Source organism: Sciurus vulgaris (genome assembly GCF_902686455.1).
Source record: "Sciurus vulgaris genome assembly, chromosome: 9".
Lineage (NCBI taxonomy): Eukaryota > Metazoa > Chordata > Mammalia > Rodentia > Sciuridae > Sciurus > Sciurus vulgaris.
Genome location: NC_136469.1, coordinates 89,157,111 through 89,172,964, shown reverse-complemented (window position 1 = coordinate 89,172,964; position 15,854 = coordinate 89,157,111). Strand labels below are relative to the sequence as shown.

Sequence of the window (15,854 nt, the reverse complement as noted above, 5' to 3'; positions counted from 1 at the left end):
AACTGATAATGGGTGAGATCCTTATAATGGCATTTATATTATGCTTATGGGTTGCAAAGTGCTTTGTTAAATCATTATATCACCAAATCTTCACATAAACTCTGTAAAGAAATTGTATTTAATTCATGTGGAACTTGAAGACCATGGTAGCCCTATGAACCTACATGGTAACGGACATAACACATAGCAGAAAAACGCAAAACCAGATCTATCCAGCTGCCACGCCTTAGTTTCAGTTGCATATTTACTCAAATAAATTCTGATTCCAAGACTCTGAGATGGCAATTTCAAAAGACTCAATAGGTTTCTTTCCACTTTTTATTAGGAGGAAAAATCAAACTCCCACTCATAAGGCTAACTGCCACCTATCTCCTCCTCTGGTAAACTAGCTGTCACACTGCCACCCAAGTCATCTTTTGAAACATAAGTTGAACTTATGTTCAGACATGCCAGGACATTGTCATCCCTATGACCAGCCTCTGTCCCACATAATTATGCCTCTGTTTATGCTACTTTCTCCTGGTGAAGCGTCCATTCCTCTGTTCACTGTTGAGATTCAAGTTTTTTATTTTTGTTTTGTTTTGTTTTTTGTTTTTTGATGCCAGAGATCAAACCCAGGGCTTTGCACATGCTATACAGGCATTTTACCACCACCCTACATCCCAGCTCTTAAAGTTATCTTTTAACACTCAATCAGATGTTATCCTCTGTGAAAAACTCTCTTATCCCTCCAAATAAAATCACCATTTTGGCCCTCTCCTCTGGTATTTTACCTGGTATTTTATTTCTACTCTTTATGAATCTTATACTTTATCTTCAAGTAAAATAATTAATTTACTTTTCTGTATCCTGTGTAAATTCCTGGAATATTACAACAATATAACTGTTTCCCAGTATTTGGCACTACTCCCTAGTACTTAGCAAAGTTGAAGGTATTCAGTGAATGCTTGATGAAATACATTAATAAAACTTCAAATTTCTAATTTTCAAAAAAATGGTTTTTCATATCTCTGACATATCAACACAAGTTGACATATATCAACACAAGTAAATAAAAAATTCCTTATTTCAAGAAAAAAATCTTAAGATTAATATTCAAATGTTAACAATTCTATTCCACACTATTATAACATTAGCACAACAAAATGGTTAATTTCATGACTACCCACACTTGGCTATAGAAATCGTAGGGCCCATAAAATATCAAGTCATGAATAAAATTATTTGTCCCAAGGCAATACAAGCCTTGTAAAAATATATACGCATATGTCTTAAAGAATTTAACATTTTTGTTAACTGTGAGAAAACCAAGTTCAAATGTTTTCAGCTTAGCAAGTATTTACTTGCTTCCATACAGATAAATACACACAGCGAAGTTTTGTGAACTTTACAGAGGAACAATGTATGTATCCTGGTCATGAGTTCCCACAAATCCCATGATGAACCCTTGAAAAGTAAAGCCCTGAAGAAGGAAAAGACAACATGTGAAGAAAATAAACTGTCCTGCAGTAATGGCAAAAGTCACCCAGCAATACTCTACTTGCATAATAAGCCTTTGTTTGTGTTACAATGGCTGCCTTTGACTCCATGAGTTAATTATCAGGAAATTAGAAAATTCTCTTTGAACAAAGGTTACGGTTTTCCACCACAAGATCAAATTGTTCACAAAAGAGACCTTTAGTATCAATGATGGAAATTCTGCCGTCATCCCTGCATAAACTGACTGAAAACCAAGGTTAGTATAATAAGCCACTAGGCATGACGTGGGCAGGAAAACCACTGTTTCCCTTGGTCATTTTCAGGAATTTACAGGTTCATCAAACATTTGAAATAATGATTCCTTGATGTTAAAGTCAGTGATCCCAGTTAAAACTGTGGAAGGGACAGCAGAGGACCAAACAGTCCTCCCCATAAATTTTACAAAATTTTCCAACCTTCCAGCTGATGGGTTAAGGCTACTGGATGACCAGAGAAAGGCAGGCTAGAGAAAATAAAACAGAAACCATGGAGATGTAGGCAATAAAAGCCCTAGGGTGCCAAAGACTAATGTGACTGCTCTGAACTACGAGAGCACCAATTTTGCAAGCAATTTGCTGCCTTCCCTGTTTTTTTTTCCCCCCTTAAAATCTTTGATATACATCTTTGAGCTGCAAATTAGACCTTTGGTTACCTCCGTTTACTGGTGACGAGTTCTGCTTCCTCTAATGTTGCACACCAAGGCAAGCATATTAAGCAGGATTTATTTAAAAGTAGTAATAATACAGACTTCTCCTGGGAGGGAGAAGGGGGCCATGGCTGATGTTCTAGAATCCCAAGAAGTGAGAATGCCCTACATCTTTTATAGGTTACATGTTTTGTTCTCCAGTTCTCTCCTCCCTTCTCTCTCTTTCCTGCCTATGTGAATAGGCCTAGTTTTGCAGGTGAGATGCAAAAAGTGAGAAGTTGATGGGCAGGGGGAGGGCCAAAGTGATTCAGTCAGGCAAGGGCCCAGGGGGCATTGATTAGCAGCTCCTTGCCTGCAGTCCTTGACAAGGACAGGTAAACTTGGTAATCAATGGGCTCCGAGATCTTTGACATTCCATTCTCCCAGGGGCAGTCTCCAACTTCCAGAGGCAGATGGCTTCATCTCCTCGATTTGACCCCATCCCTTATTTCTACACTAACTGCCTGTCCCCAATTCTGGCTTCACTTTTGTTTGGTGTCATCTCATATTATGTCACTGTAACTTTCTTGAGAGAAAAAGGACCTTGTCATTTTAACTGCTAGATTTGTGAAGCAAATATATTCTATTAAAATTAGCCAGCCATTCCCTCAGTGAGTTTGGGCAACATCTTTCATATTCTAGACATCTTTGATTATTGGATTGGTAAGATAATTTCCCAATAAATCTGCCAATCAAACCTCCATTTTCTTTTATAACCCCATGTTGGTTTATAGGTATAGGCCCACTAAGGTACTGTTTCCCAAAGTGCTTTTTTTTTTTTTTTTTTTTTTTTGAATATTGATCTCACCAGACAGCTCCCAAAATAAATATTCTTTCTCAAAGTATTTATTTTGGAAATTTGCTGTCTGCATAAATATAGTAACATTCTGAAAAACTCTTTAAAGTTAAAAGGTCATTTTACCTAATTTTCCCAAATTAAATGACCATAGAATAATCCCCACTCCATCCAAAACAGTTGATAAAACTAGGTGTCCCTGACCTACACTATTTTATAATGTAACTGTCTATAGCGACAATAGATACCACTTCATGTAGAGTTTTGATACTAATAATTTAAAGAGTTCTTCATGGGAAAGAAAAATATATTTATACTATCTGAATATATTTATACTATCTGATTAGTACCCAGAAGGAAGAACCCACATGTCCCCCATATCATTTTTCAGAGTTCATTCATTAAAAAACTGAATAGTCACCCTCACTGTATCTACAAAAAAAAAAAAAAAAAAAATACCCCAACAGACCCCCAGAGATATCAAAATCCACATATGCTCTAAATCCTTATATAAAATGATGTAGTGTTTGCACATAATCTGTTGCACATTAAAGCATCTCAAGATTACTTATAATACCTTATACAATGTGATTCTATATATGAGGTTGTTACGCTACGTTGTTTAGGGACTAATGATAGAAAATCTGCACCTGTTCAGAACAGCCAGCCGTCACAGGCCTATCTCCACAGTAAATGAAGGAGATGGTGAGGGTGGGGAGTGACTGAGAATCTGTGCAGCAGGAGGTTACAGCTGAGTGCACCAACACACCCCTTCTTTCATGTTGATTCTGAGTAGTGCTAAGCCTTAGGCAAATTCAGGTTTTGCTCTTTGAAACTTTCTGGGTCTTTTTTTTTCCAAATATTTTTATTTGAACTTTGGTCAAGTCCATGAATGTTGAACTAGCAAATACAAAAGGTCTTTTATATTGGTTTTGTGTCAGTCATGGTGCTAAAACCTGAGGATTTAGACAAAAGATTTATTTTTCCCATTTAATAGTCTGATAGTCTAACAGGGGGATATAAACATGTAAATAATTTCAGTAAGCGTAATAAGTGTTCCCGTAAACTATTTGCAGAGTGATTTTAAAAGAGAAAGAAAAAAGGGAAGAGGGAAACTAGCTTTGCCTGCCCAAATTAGAAAATGACCCTCAGGTAATTTTGAACTGATGAATAAATAGGTCATTGACAGGTCAACAAACAATATATATTTCCTTAATAAGTACACTCTATGTTCAATAGACTATTTGTTTTGGGATGCTAAGTATTGAATCCAGGTCCCAGGCATGATAGAAAAGCACTCAACCACTGAGCTACACCTCCATCCATCAATAGTTATTTTTAATGACTTTTAACTTCATTGGACAAAGTTTTTTTAAAAAAGAGCAAAAGATGAGAATAAAATACTTTAGACCCTATTTCTAATGAAGAGATAAAGTTCTCTTAACCTTAGAAATAATCTCCATTATGAGAAGGAATTCAATCTCTTTAGTTTAGTTAGTATATAACATTTCTGTTAATTTTTTATACAGGTATAGTCTGATACAATTCTTTATACAAGTATCATCATCTGATGAGTTATTTCTTTAAGTTATCAGGTACTATATACAGCTACTATATATACTATATATATTTCCCTAGAATTGTATTCAATAATGACCAGGCCAAGTTGAAACTTCTGGCCAAATATAATAGGTCAAACAAAACAGCTGGAGGCAACTAACAGCAATTAGAACAGGGTGAAGAGCAAGGCATTGACAACTCAAGTGTCCCTCTCTCCAATAGCTTAAGACAGTTTGTAGATCCCCTTCATAATGCAAGACTTTAGTATGGAAATGAAATAAAAGCAGAGGGGCACATGGAATTCTAGCTGAAGTCCCTGTAGACGGGAGTCCAGCTGAGGTTCAGCTTCCCCAACAGCCAGTGGGAGATCAGTTCTAATGCTCTCAGAGGAAAATCGATCCCAGAAAACTACATCTCTTAACCACTAGTTCTTCTATGAAGTAAATTAGAATTCCAGGGGAAATAGCTAATATGCCTGCCCCCAGTAGAAACTCTTTTTGATTAGGTTCTGGCTGCAACCAGAAAAAAGAACTGATTCATTAACGTTCGTCTTGCACAAAAAAACTACATAGGTAATTATTACCTATGTAGCTTTCCAGGGACATCCCTCCCCTAAAAATTCTGACTCAACAGTGTAAGGTAAGGCAGAAATTTATTCGAAAAATATTTTAGTGTCCAATATGTGCCACGCATATTCTTATGGTTTGGGGAACTTATTTTCTACTAGAAGAAAGAAAAGTAAGTGAATATATATATATATATATATTAGTAAAAATTTCATATTGTGATATGTCATGAAAAAAATGAAAGGTAAAATAAGGAAGTGACAAGAAGTGACTATTTGAAAAGAGTGCCAAAGAACGCTTCTCTTTCAAGGAGGTATTTCAGCTGAAACCTAAATAATGAAAAGGACATTAATGAGAAGAACTAGGGCAAGAACATTCCAGGGAACATAAGTAGAAATAGGAAGTTCCTGGTTCAGAAAAGAGTTTGGCACATTCAAGGAAAAGAAAGGTCATCAAAGCTGGCAAATAGTGGAAGAAAAAGCATTAGGTAAGAGGGATCAAGATAAAATCACAAAGAAACTTACAGGCTGGTAAGGAGTTTAGAATGTATTCTAAGTCCCATAGGAAAACATTGAAAGATTTTAATTGCAAGAGAATAAGCATATCAGATATATGTTTAAAAAAAAGAAAATTTTTATAGATGTGTGAAGAATTATTGTAAGGTGATTAAAACTAGGGAGACCAAAAAAGGAAGTACTGGGTTGGTCCAGATGTGAGATGCCAGTGATTGGAACTAGGGTAATAAAAAGGGAAGATTAGAAAATAGTGGCAAATTCATGGTATGTTATTAAAGCTTATAATTCTTCTAGTAGATTCTTAGGGGAAAGAGACAAAAGTCTACTCATAGGATTTTCTCTTGAGCCACTGGGAATATCATAGCAATGTGAATAAAGCAGAAAAGAGACTAGTAGAAAATTAGTTTAGAAATGGGATATGTTTGGAAATTAAAGATTTTCTTTTGTTCATGATAAGTTCAGGGTATCTATTTTGCATACCAATGGAGATGTTAAAATAGCTATTGGAGACCTGGACCTGAAATTCTTTAGAAGTCAACAGCATGCTGGTAGTATTTAAGGCAATAGGAATCACTGAACAATAATGAAGATGAAGTAGAAAAAAGTAGAGGGATGATGAATTTAGAAAGAATCCTTGAAGTTTTCCCAAACTGAGAGTCTGAGAAAACTAAAAACCAAAGGAGAAATTAAGAGCCATTAGTGATTTGTGAAGGAAACATTACAAGTCATAAAGACTAATCACCATGCCAAAATCTGCTAAAAGATTAAGAGGAGGATATAAGCCATTAGCTCTAAAGAGGGCTACATGGAGACCTTAATTGACTTGGTGGTAAATTTTGAGTGATGTTGGAGGAATGGAAGACCTAATAGAATAAATTCAGGACAGAGTTACAGAGAGTCTTCAGACCATCTTGAGGAAATAATGTTTTATGTAAACTGAATTTTTTCTTGTTTATCTCTTGCCTTTTATTTGTGTCTTTATAATGGCCCCATAAGCCCTGGGATCCTAAAAATTACTAAAGTCTAAAGTTATGAGTACACTGTTGCTAAAGTTATAATGTTACTCTGGGTTCCAAATGACATCAATGTCTTCTCTCAGTCTCAAAATAGTCACCTCTATAAGTGTTCAGGAGAAAGCACTATCGTTTTAAACATTCTCTGCAAGCAGAGATTGTGACCATTATATTCCCCAAAATATCTTATTTATAATAAGAATTATATGTGTGTATATTGCTGATTTAAGGAAATCAGCTACAGGAAAGCAAAATTTTGATATTCTATTTTACTATATTGTTGACAATTTTTAAAAGCCTTACACTATTTTTTCCATGACTTTCACAGATAGCAAATATTTCTAAAGCATGTGAATATCTTTGAGTTTTTCTGTCAATGTCCTGATGACTTAGTACTTAAACACATAAAAACCTATGCTCGTTATTTACATTGCAACTACTGCTTCAAACATTTTATTTCAAGATCACAAGTGTTGAGATCATCCTGGTCCTAATGAGGTGTCAGAGAAATAAAATGAAACGAAAAGTAAAACTACATGGTATGAATATCCTCAAAAACAAGGGAAAATAGAGTATATATCAGCTGAAAAATGCTAATAGAATAACAAGTTGTTACCGGTAAGAGTGCATTGAGTCAATAATCATCATTTTACTTATTGCACACTAGTTTTATAATGCCCGAAACATGAATTTCTGTATTCATAGTGTCTTCTTACCCAGTTCCACTGTGTAAATGGTTCAATGAATAAACACTAATTATCAGGACCTAAACAAAAGGAAGCCCAGCTAGTTTTCTTCCCATAATCCAAGAATTTGAGGGGAGTGGGTTTTGCATCCTAAAAAGAATATGTCACAAGACCAAGGCTAGTGATTTTTTTTTTAAGAATCTTTAGTATTGGGGCCACACCACCTTATTTTCCTAGGAAATGTAAAAGCATGGAAGTTTTGATCCTTTTCAAAATTTTCTTTATAAAACATTTGGGTAGCTCTATTTTGGAGTTCACTTAGTTCATTTCAGAACTCAATCTTTATTCACACCAAAATTTATCTAGTGCTTGTAGATTACCTTAGATTAATATGTACAAAGAATGTCTCATTCATTAGTATTCATGTAAATATTAAACAACGATCTTCACAAGGGCCAGGATGTTCGCTTGCTTTGCTAATTTATCCCTAATGCCTGAAACATTACTTGAAATAATACATGTGCTCAAAGAATATTGTCCAGTTTTGCAAAGACCCTCCAAGAGCCAGATTGGTGTTGGAGGTGGATGGCTAATCATACTACTGCATAAATGGTTTTTTCTTAGTTGTGGGGGAAGGATTCCTACATTTCCAGGTATTCTTGAAATACATATTTCTACTAAAACAGTAATATTAAAGATTTTATGTTTTTAGAACTTCAAAATTCAATAATTAAACACTCAGGTAAAAATTATTCCTAAATCAATGACTGAGAAATTACACATGGAATAGAACACCTCTACAATTTAGGGACTGATCATACTACAATCTTCCAACTCTCACTTGAACCTGAAAACCAAAGGAAAACAGAGTAACAAAACAGCTAGGAGAAGATGGCTGGTCTTATGACTTCAGTAGTGTGTTTAGCAGTTTCAAAACTTTTCCATCTCCCCTCAAAGGGCAAAAATCAACTTTCTGAGAAACAGAAAGTCTCAACTTACTCTGTACAAGCCGAATAAGTATTCTAGGATTCAGAACAATGTTCTCAATTTTCTAAGCCATGAATCAGTTCCAAGAAATAGAGAGGAACCCAGAAATATGTACAACGACGATAATAATATTTCTTGTGTATATTCTGGCAGTTCTACATTGATTCCTGTAAATACCTCAATCTGCTAATGCCTTCACAGCCAAAGTAAAATCATAGTTTAAACTACCCCCAGAAAAATGCAAATAAAAGAAAATATTCTTTCCTAAATTTTTATGCAGAGTACTTGTGTAGCTATATTTTACCAAAATATCCAGCCTATGATCAGCTTTAGGATCTATACTCTAAGTTAGAAAGAGTTGTCCTAGAAATGGAAAAATTATCCCCAATTTAATAAGTTAATATTGTACATCCAAAATGGTTCACATACATTACTGAAATTTAAAAATAAAAAAAGTATTCATAAGAGCTTAAGCAATTAGAATGTATTAAATGCTTTTACCATAAGCATACTGAAGAAGAGATGCCATAGTCTAAATGCAAATGACTCCCCACTTTATACTGATTAAATTTTCATATACAGATTTAACTTGTAAAAAATGTACTCTTTGGCATGTAAGAGTCAGTTTTCTAATTTTTAAAAATCATTAGTAATACTTTTTCAAGGCAAAAGACAAATCACAGCTCATATTAAATTTAGGGTCACTTGAAATCCAGTTTAACTAAAAAAAAATTAAAATATGAAAGAATTGTGGGTAGCTATTTTTCACTTTAGCAATAACTTTAAGTTTATTTGGGCAAGATTAGTTAATAATACAATTAATATTTTAAATAATTCTATATTTTATAAAGCATAAGATTAATTATTTAAAAAGATATGAATAGTCTTTTTTTAAACTTTATGACTGACAACTCTATTTCCCCCTCTGCAATTCATTTGCTAAGATTGACCCAAAGATGACCCTAGTGTCGTCAGATCTTCCCTTTTTGTCATCATCTTATTGGATAAAAAGTAGGAGGGAAATAGAATGGGACTCAAGGTACTAATACCCTATAATTAGTCTTCGGTTATTTATCTTGGGTCTTCTCTACAACAAAGAGGCCAAGGAAGACCTACTGCCAAGCAAGACTGACAGGCACAAGTAAAGGTAATTGTTCTAAAATTGCCCAGAGTGATTCTTTTCACAGTAGTTAGTTGGGACATCACCAAATTATTTTAGAATGACATTTTCTTCCTGTTAGCCTTTATTGCTAAGTTTGAATATGTCCAAGCATTACTTCAAAATTAATATCTAACCTAAACCTTAGATTTTTGTGTGGTGTTATGATTAAATTTATATTTAACTTTACTTTGGCTCAAGATTTGATACTGGTAAATTTAGAGAAGACATCATGAATGCTAAATAAGAACATGCTTGACACAACAAACCCATTCCTACAGACAAACAGGGAAAGTCAACTCAGGAACATGGACCTGATTGATCCTCTAATTATCTTCAAATTTTATTTCTACACAAAAGTCATAATTTTGCTATAGCATAATTATGCTTTAAAATATGCCTTTCATGTGCTCATGAAAGTTGAATAATTCTATAATTCCACAAATTATGTCTTCTTACCAAGTGATGAAAGCAAGTTCAAGTACCCACTAGTTCAAATAGTTGAAATATAAAGCATATTATCTCTGATTTCTATTTATGCAAAAAAGGAAGGAATTAATATTATTTTATAAAATGTTCTCTTTTATATGTGTGGTATTTTATGTGAATTGAGAAGTTGTCTATGATTTTCTAGAGAAAGATTATTTTTTTAGTCAATGATTTTTCAAAGGCAAATAGGATCTGACCTGTTTCCTTTTCTCTACCTAGGGCTTTAATTCTGTGACTTTTCTAAGGCTCCATTTGCGGTGACTCAAGTTTATGCAAATATGGCAATAATAACAGTTACAGTGGATGTACTTAATATTTACTTCACAAATATGCACTTAAAAGTTTAGGTGTCACATTACTGTCTAAAAGAAAATTTATTAAAATTAAGAAGCAAATGTGACACTGTATTCTCTTTTTTTAAAAATTATTTGTTCTAATTAATTATACATGACTGTAGAATGCATTTTGATATATCATACATAAATGGAGTGTAACTTCTCATTTTTATGGTTGTACACAATGTAGAATTATAAGTCTTATAATCATATATGAAGGTAGGGTAATAATGTCTGATTCATTTCACTGTCCTTCCCACTCTACCTACCTTCCCTCCCTGTGTCTAATTCGAAGTACCTCTATTCTTCCCTAGCTCTCCCCACTTGCTATAAATTAACATCAGCATATAGAAAATACTCAGCCTTTTGTTCTTTGGGATTGGCTTATTTCACTTAGCATAATATTCTCCAGCTCCATCCATTTAAGGCTGAGTAATAGTCTGTGGTATATATATATATATATAGACATATATATATATATATATATATGACATTTTATTTATCCATTCATCTGTTGAAGGGCACCTATGTTGGTTCCATAGTTCAGCTATTGTAAGTTGAGCTGCTATAAATATTGATGTGGCTGCATCACTGTAGTATGCTGCTTCTAAGTTCCTTGGGTATAACTATATCCTCTATTATAAAAATAAAGCTGATTTATTTCCTTAAATATTTCAGTCAAAGCCACTGAAATTGTCCTATCTACACTTCTTATTAAAACAGTGAAGTTATTGTATCACTTATGTTTACTGGAGAAGTAGATTTAGATTATGACGAATGCGGTTTTACAACTTTCCGCTCCTGTTCCATCCTATCTACTTCTAATGTACATTGATCATGGACCACCAAATTTTGTAAATCACTCAGCTCAAACTCTTACGTTTCAGGTAAGTAATGCAAGGTCTAGGAAAGGAAAATGAATTGACTGTAGTTACACAAATAGGAATAGGACCTGGCCTAGAATTTAGTCCTCCAAAGGAGTGTATAGTCTTATCAGTGTCTAATTCAAAAACAAATGTTTTCTGTTGTTTACAAAGTAGTGCCTCACTCTTTAACCAGCATTTAAGATCTCTACTTTTTCTGTTCTAAACTTTTTTTCCAGCTTAGTCTTTCCCCTCTTATATATTAACCACTTCAATCAAAATGTTTATGGATATCCTTAAGGCTTTCTCCCTTACTTGAAATGTGCGCCTCCCTATTAAACTCCCCATAGCAAGTCCCATCCATATATCATCTACACAAAGACTTTGCTGATTCTCTTAACTGAAACTTTCTATTGTTAGAAACTGTTTTTTGTGGCATTTTATGTGTCAGTTCTCATCCCTAAAGCTGATGTTATTTTTTGGCAAGATTTGTATGAGTTTCACCTCGATAATCTCAACATTTGGTCCAGACTGCATTCCGAGTAGGTTCTTGGTATATATTAAGTGAACAGATGACTGAACTTGTAATGATACTTGCATTAAGATTGTCAAAAATTAAATTCAAAATTTTTTCCTCTAAGTTTAGTGTTTCTAATACTCTTGATAAAATAGATTTTCCACATTGGCTAACTCTTCCTGCAAATCAGGCTCTTTTTTCCTTAAAAAAAAGCAAATATTAAATCAAAATCATAGCTACATTGTTAGCAATGGATTTTTCTAATATTTTTTATTTATTTTTTAGGTGCAATAATGAAGGGTTTTCTTCTGATTGTGAATGTTATGGCATTAACCCTGCCTCTCTTGGTGAGTTAATTTCGTTTAATCAAGAACATTTTATTTAGGAGTTTTAGTATGCAAATTTCTAAATATACTTATGCCCCACAGAACAGAATACCTGCATACTAGTTATTGTAATATTTATTTCTATTATAAAATTAATGTTCTAGATATCCATTTAGTTACCATAATTTAAAAATCATACTTGAGCATGTATAAAAAGGCTTTCAAATTTTATGTTATAGAAAAATAAATATTCTGGGGAAAATATTTTAAAATTATAAAATTCTCTAAAGATGATTTGTAAAGGGTAAATATAGAAATATAGTACTGAATCTTCAATTCTTCTTGAAATTCCTATTTCTCCCAGACTCTAGTCTCCTCAGGTACTAAATCCTTAAAAGATCAGAGGTTTGCCTAAGCTTTTCCATTGAGACCTGGACACTTCTGTCTCTAGCATTCAAATCATTATCTTATCTTGAGTTATATTCCAGCATGATGTCAATTAGCTGGTTCCTTTTCAAGGACCCAGGATCATAAACACTTCTAAGGTTGGCCAACACCATCTTGAATTGCATGCTATGTTTAACAGTAGACAAGAAAAAGATTCTGCTTCTCTTTTGATATTTGAAAATGGTTTTTATTGTTGTTTTGACTATTGCTCTGTTTTATTTTCATGTTCATTCAGAAATTTCAAACACTGCATTTGCCAACAGCAAAAACAAGGAAGAAAGCATAGCTAATAGTATATGCCGTCCAGTTAAGATCATAAAAATTTTGGAGGGTAGTAGTTCTTCCTTCATTTATTACTAAATTTAGACTCAATTTAAGATCTTTTAAATAAATCTGTTATGTAAATATTTTTTTCACTACTGATGGCTGAACCCAGAGGCAATTAACTATTAAGCCGCATCCTCAGCCCTTTTCATTTTTTATTTTGAGACAGGGTCTTACTAAGTTGCTTAAAGCCTCGCTTAGTTACTGAGGCTGGCCTTGAACTTGAAATCCTCCTGCCTCAGCTTCCCAAATTGCAGGGATTTCAGGTGTACCACCATGTCCAGCTGTTATATACTTTATTTTCTCCTGGAGCGGGGGGTATATCAGGGATTGAACTCAGGGGTAATCGACCACTGAGCCACATCCCTAGCCCTTTTGTATTTTATTTAGAGGCAGGGTCTCACTGAGTTGCTGAGCGCTTCACTTTTACTGTGGCTCTCTTGGAACTCACAATCCTACTGCCTCAGCCTTCGCAGCCACTGGGATTTCAGGTGTATTACGTAAATTCTTGGAGTCAAAATTACTCTTAAAAATTTTGAATTACTATGACTTTCACATTCTTCTTTTTATTCTTTTAAATTTTATTTTATAGCTACCTGTATATTAAGAATTTAAGTAATAGGAGTATTACCTAAATTTCTCCTTTGAATAAGAGGAGTTAAAGTTTAAATCATTTATAAGCCACAACTTCCTGCTCTTAAGCTATGAGAGCCTACTTTATGAGAACTCTCCTTTCCAGTTTCAGAAAGGATTCAAGCCCCAGGTACATGCACAAATAATTCAAATGGAAAATGAAACTTTGTAGAATTTTCCATTCAATTCTATGAGTAGTCAAAATTACACAAATTAACGCAGTAATATGATGTCATCATTTATGTGCTAAATTAACCCTCAAAAATAAAAATACTGACATTATACACATTGTGTCTTCAATAAAAAAAATTTAAACTAAAACAGAGAATAACAAAAAAAAATCCTTTTTTTTTTTTTTTTTTTTTATTAATTCTCATTTCTTTTTCTGCAACTCCTCAGGCTGCAGAGGTACAAGACCAGGAACAAACAGCAGTAAGTTTATCATAATTATTTCTGTTAGACACATGAACTCCACAATATATTATTCTTCAAAGTTCAATCATATTAAACTGCTTTCTGTCTAAAAACTAAATAAGCATTTGATCGCCACAAAGTAATCTAATAATCTGAAAATAAACCTATCACTTTTGCAAAAGATACTATGAATCCACCTCAAACTTGTTCATCTGAAAGTCTTGGTTCCATTGTGTAGCCCAAGTTATGTATTTTTGGCTTTCCTGTCTATGTAACCACATGAGAAAACACTCTCAACATTTCACATTGAAGGGACAGGGAAGCGAAAGTAAAGCTTAACATCTTTCCTGTCTACTTTTTAAGACCTGGGGAAAGATCCCTCTGTTACCCACCCTCGAGTACTTACATACTTGTATTTATGTTTCCTTCTATTTCTCAAGTATATTTGAATGAATACATTTTTTTTTCCTTTTATGAGAATACTTGCTTATGCTATACTATTTTTCTATTCATATAGACTGAAATACAAATTTTTATGTCTTCATATAATTGATAAAACAGAGGCAAATTAAAACAGAAAATTCCCTATCTTATCTTTTGTGGAGAAAAGTAAATTTAAGGAAAAAAATTCTAAATTTTAAATCCAGAAATCCTCCCACATTTTACTATTTTGCTATAATTACTTTAGAGAAAATAAAACTTGCCATCTCTCAGGCTAACCTCTAGATAAATAAAATTTGTGACCAATAAAAAATGTGTGGTAAGAATATGTACATTAGTATATGTGTATATTGTCTGTGTTTGTGCATAATATGTCAAAGTTCTCTATGAGATTTGTCAAGGTGCTGTATTTACAATATCCAACATTTACTGAATACTTTCCATATCTGTCAAATTCAGGGCAATGTGGTCTGCACTGAGGATTATCTCATCTACTTTGTTTGAAACAAATATTACTTTTATATTGTTGAAAATAATATTTTATAACATAAATATAATGAATTAAAAGGAATGTGTATACATTCATATTATGTAAAATAATATGTTGAGTTCCATACTTCCAATATTGTATCAATATCAAGTGATATTATTTCAAAAAATGTTGATTTAAAATAGCTACATTTTTTCTATAATCATACCATTCTACATAATTTATTCTCTTTTTCAGTGCAATGAAAAGTTTGAAAGACCGTTTGATCAGAAGATAGTCCCATATGTCCCAATTCATTATGCGTTGAATAGGTATCCTAATTTTGAACCCAATTACTATCAACATACACCAATTGCATCAATTAGTAATCCATATATGATTCATCCATACTATGCAAAAGCATTTGTACTTAGGTCGCATGCCCAAATTCCCCAATGGCATCTCCTGCCAAATATCCACCATCCTATCATGGCGCAACATCACCCATATCGACACTCTTCATTTATGGCAATTCCCCCAAAGAAGTTTCAGGATAAAACCACTATCCCTGCCAATGATATCAAAAATACTGTTGAGCCTACCCCAATTCCTACCAATGAACAAGCAGTGAGCACCACAGTCATTGCAGAAGCTTCCTCAGAGTTCATCAACACCCCTGAGACTACCACAGTCCCAGTTACTTCACCAGCTGCATAAAAGAAACATAAAAGAAGACATATAGGTAAGTGAGCAAAAGATTAAAATGAACAATCCAAACAAGAATCATGGAGTTATCAAAACAATCAAAAAATCTAAAATTCTGAAAATGGATAAATTATGTGTTATGGGAGCAGGCAAAATAGGCTAATTATGGTTTTATTTGGAAGACCTATAGCACTGATAAATTAGATTCAACAAAAAGTAAAAAATAAAAGCACTTTATAAAATTAAGAAATTTTCAATTTTATTATCAACATTTTTTCTGACAACTGGAACACTCTTAAAATTTATGAGTTTTATTTCATCCCTATTCACAGACAACTATGACAATGGTAAAAAATACTATATAATACTCTGATGATTTTTTATCTCAAAAATGAATTTTATAAGA

The 15,854-nt window shown here is 33.4% G+C and overlaps 1 protein-coding gene across 1 annotated transcript; it reads left to right on the top strand.

The window, feature by feature from the left end:
- Positions 1 to 11,079: 11,079 nt before the first annotated feature.
- On the top strand, positions 11,080 to 15,460 carry CSN3 (casein kappa; the record flags this gene model as incomplete). The annotated part of the gene is made up of 2 exons (XM_079153973.1): positions 11,080 to 11,196; positions 15,002 to 15,460. The coding sequence occupies 2 exons, from the start codon at positions 11,080 to 11,082 to the stop codon at positions 15,458 to 15,460; spliced, it is 576 nt and encodes a 191-aa protein (XP_079010099.1).
- Between the last annotated feature and the right edge of the window lie 394 nt (positions 15,461 to 15,854).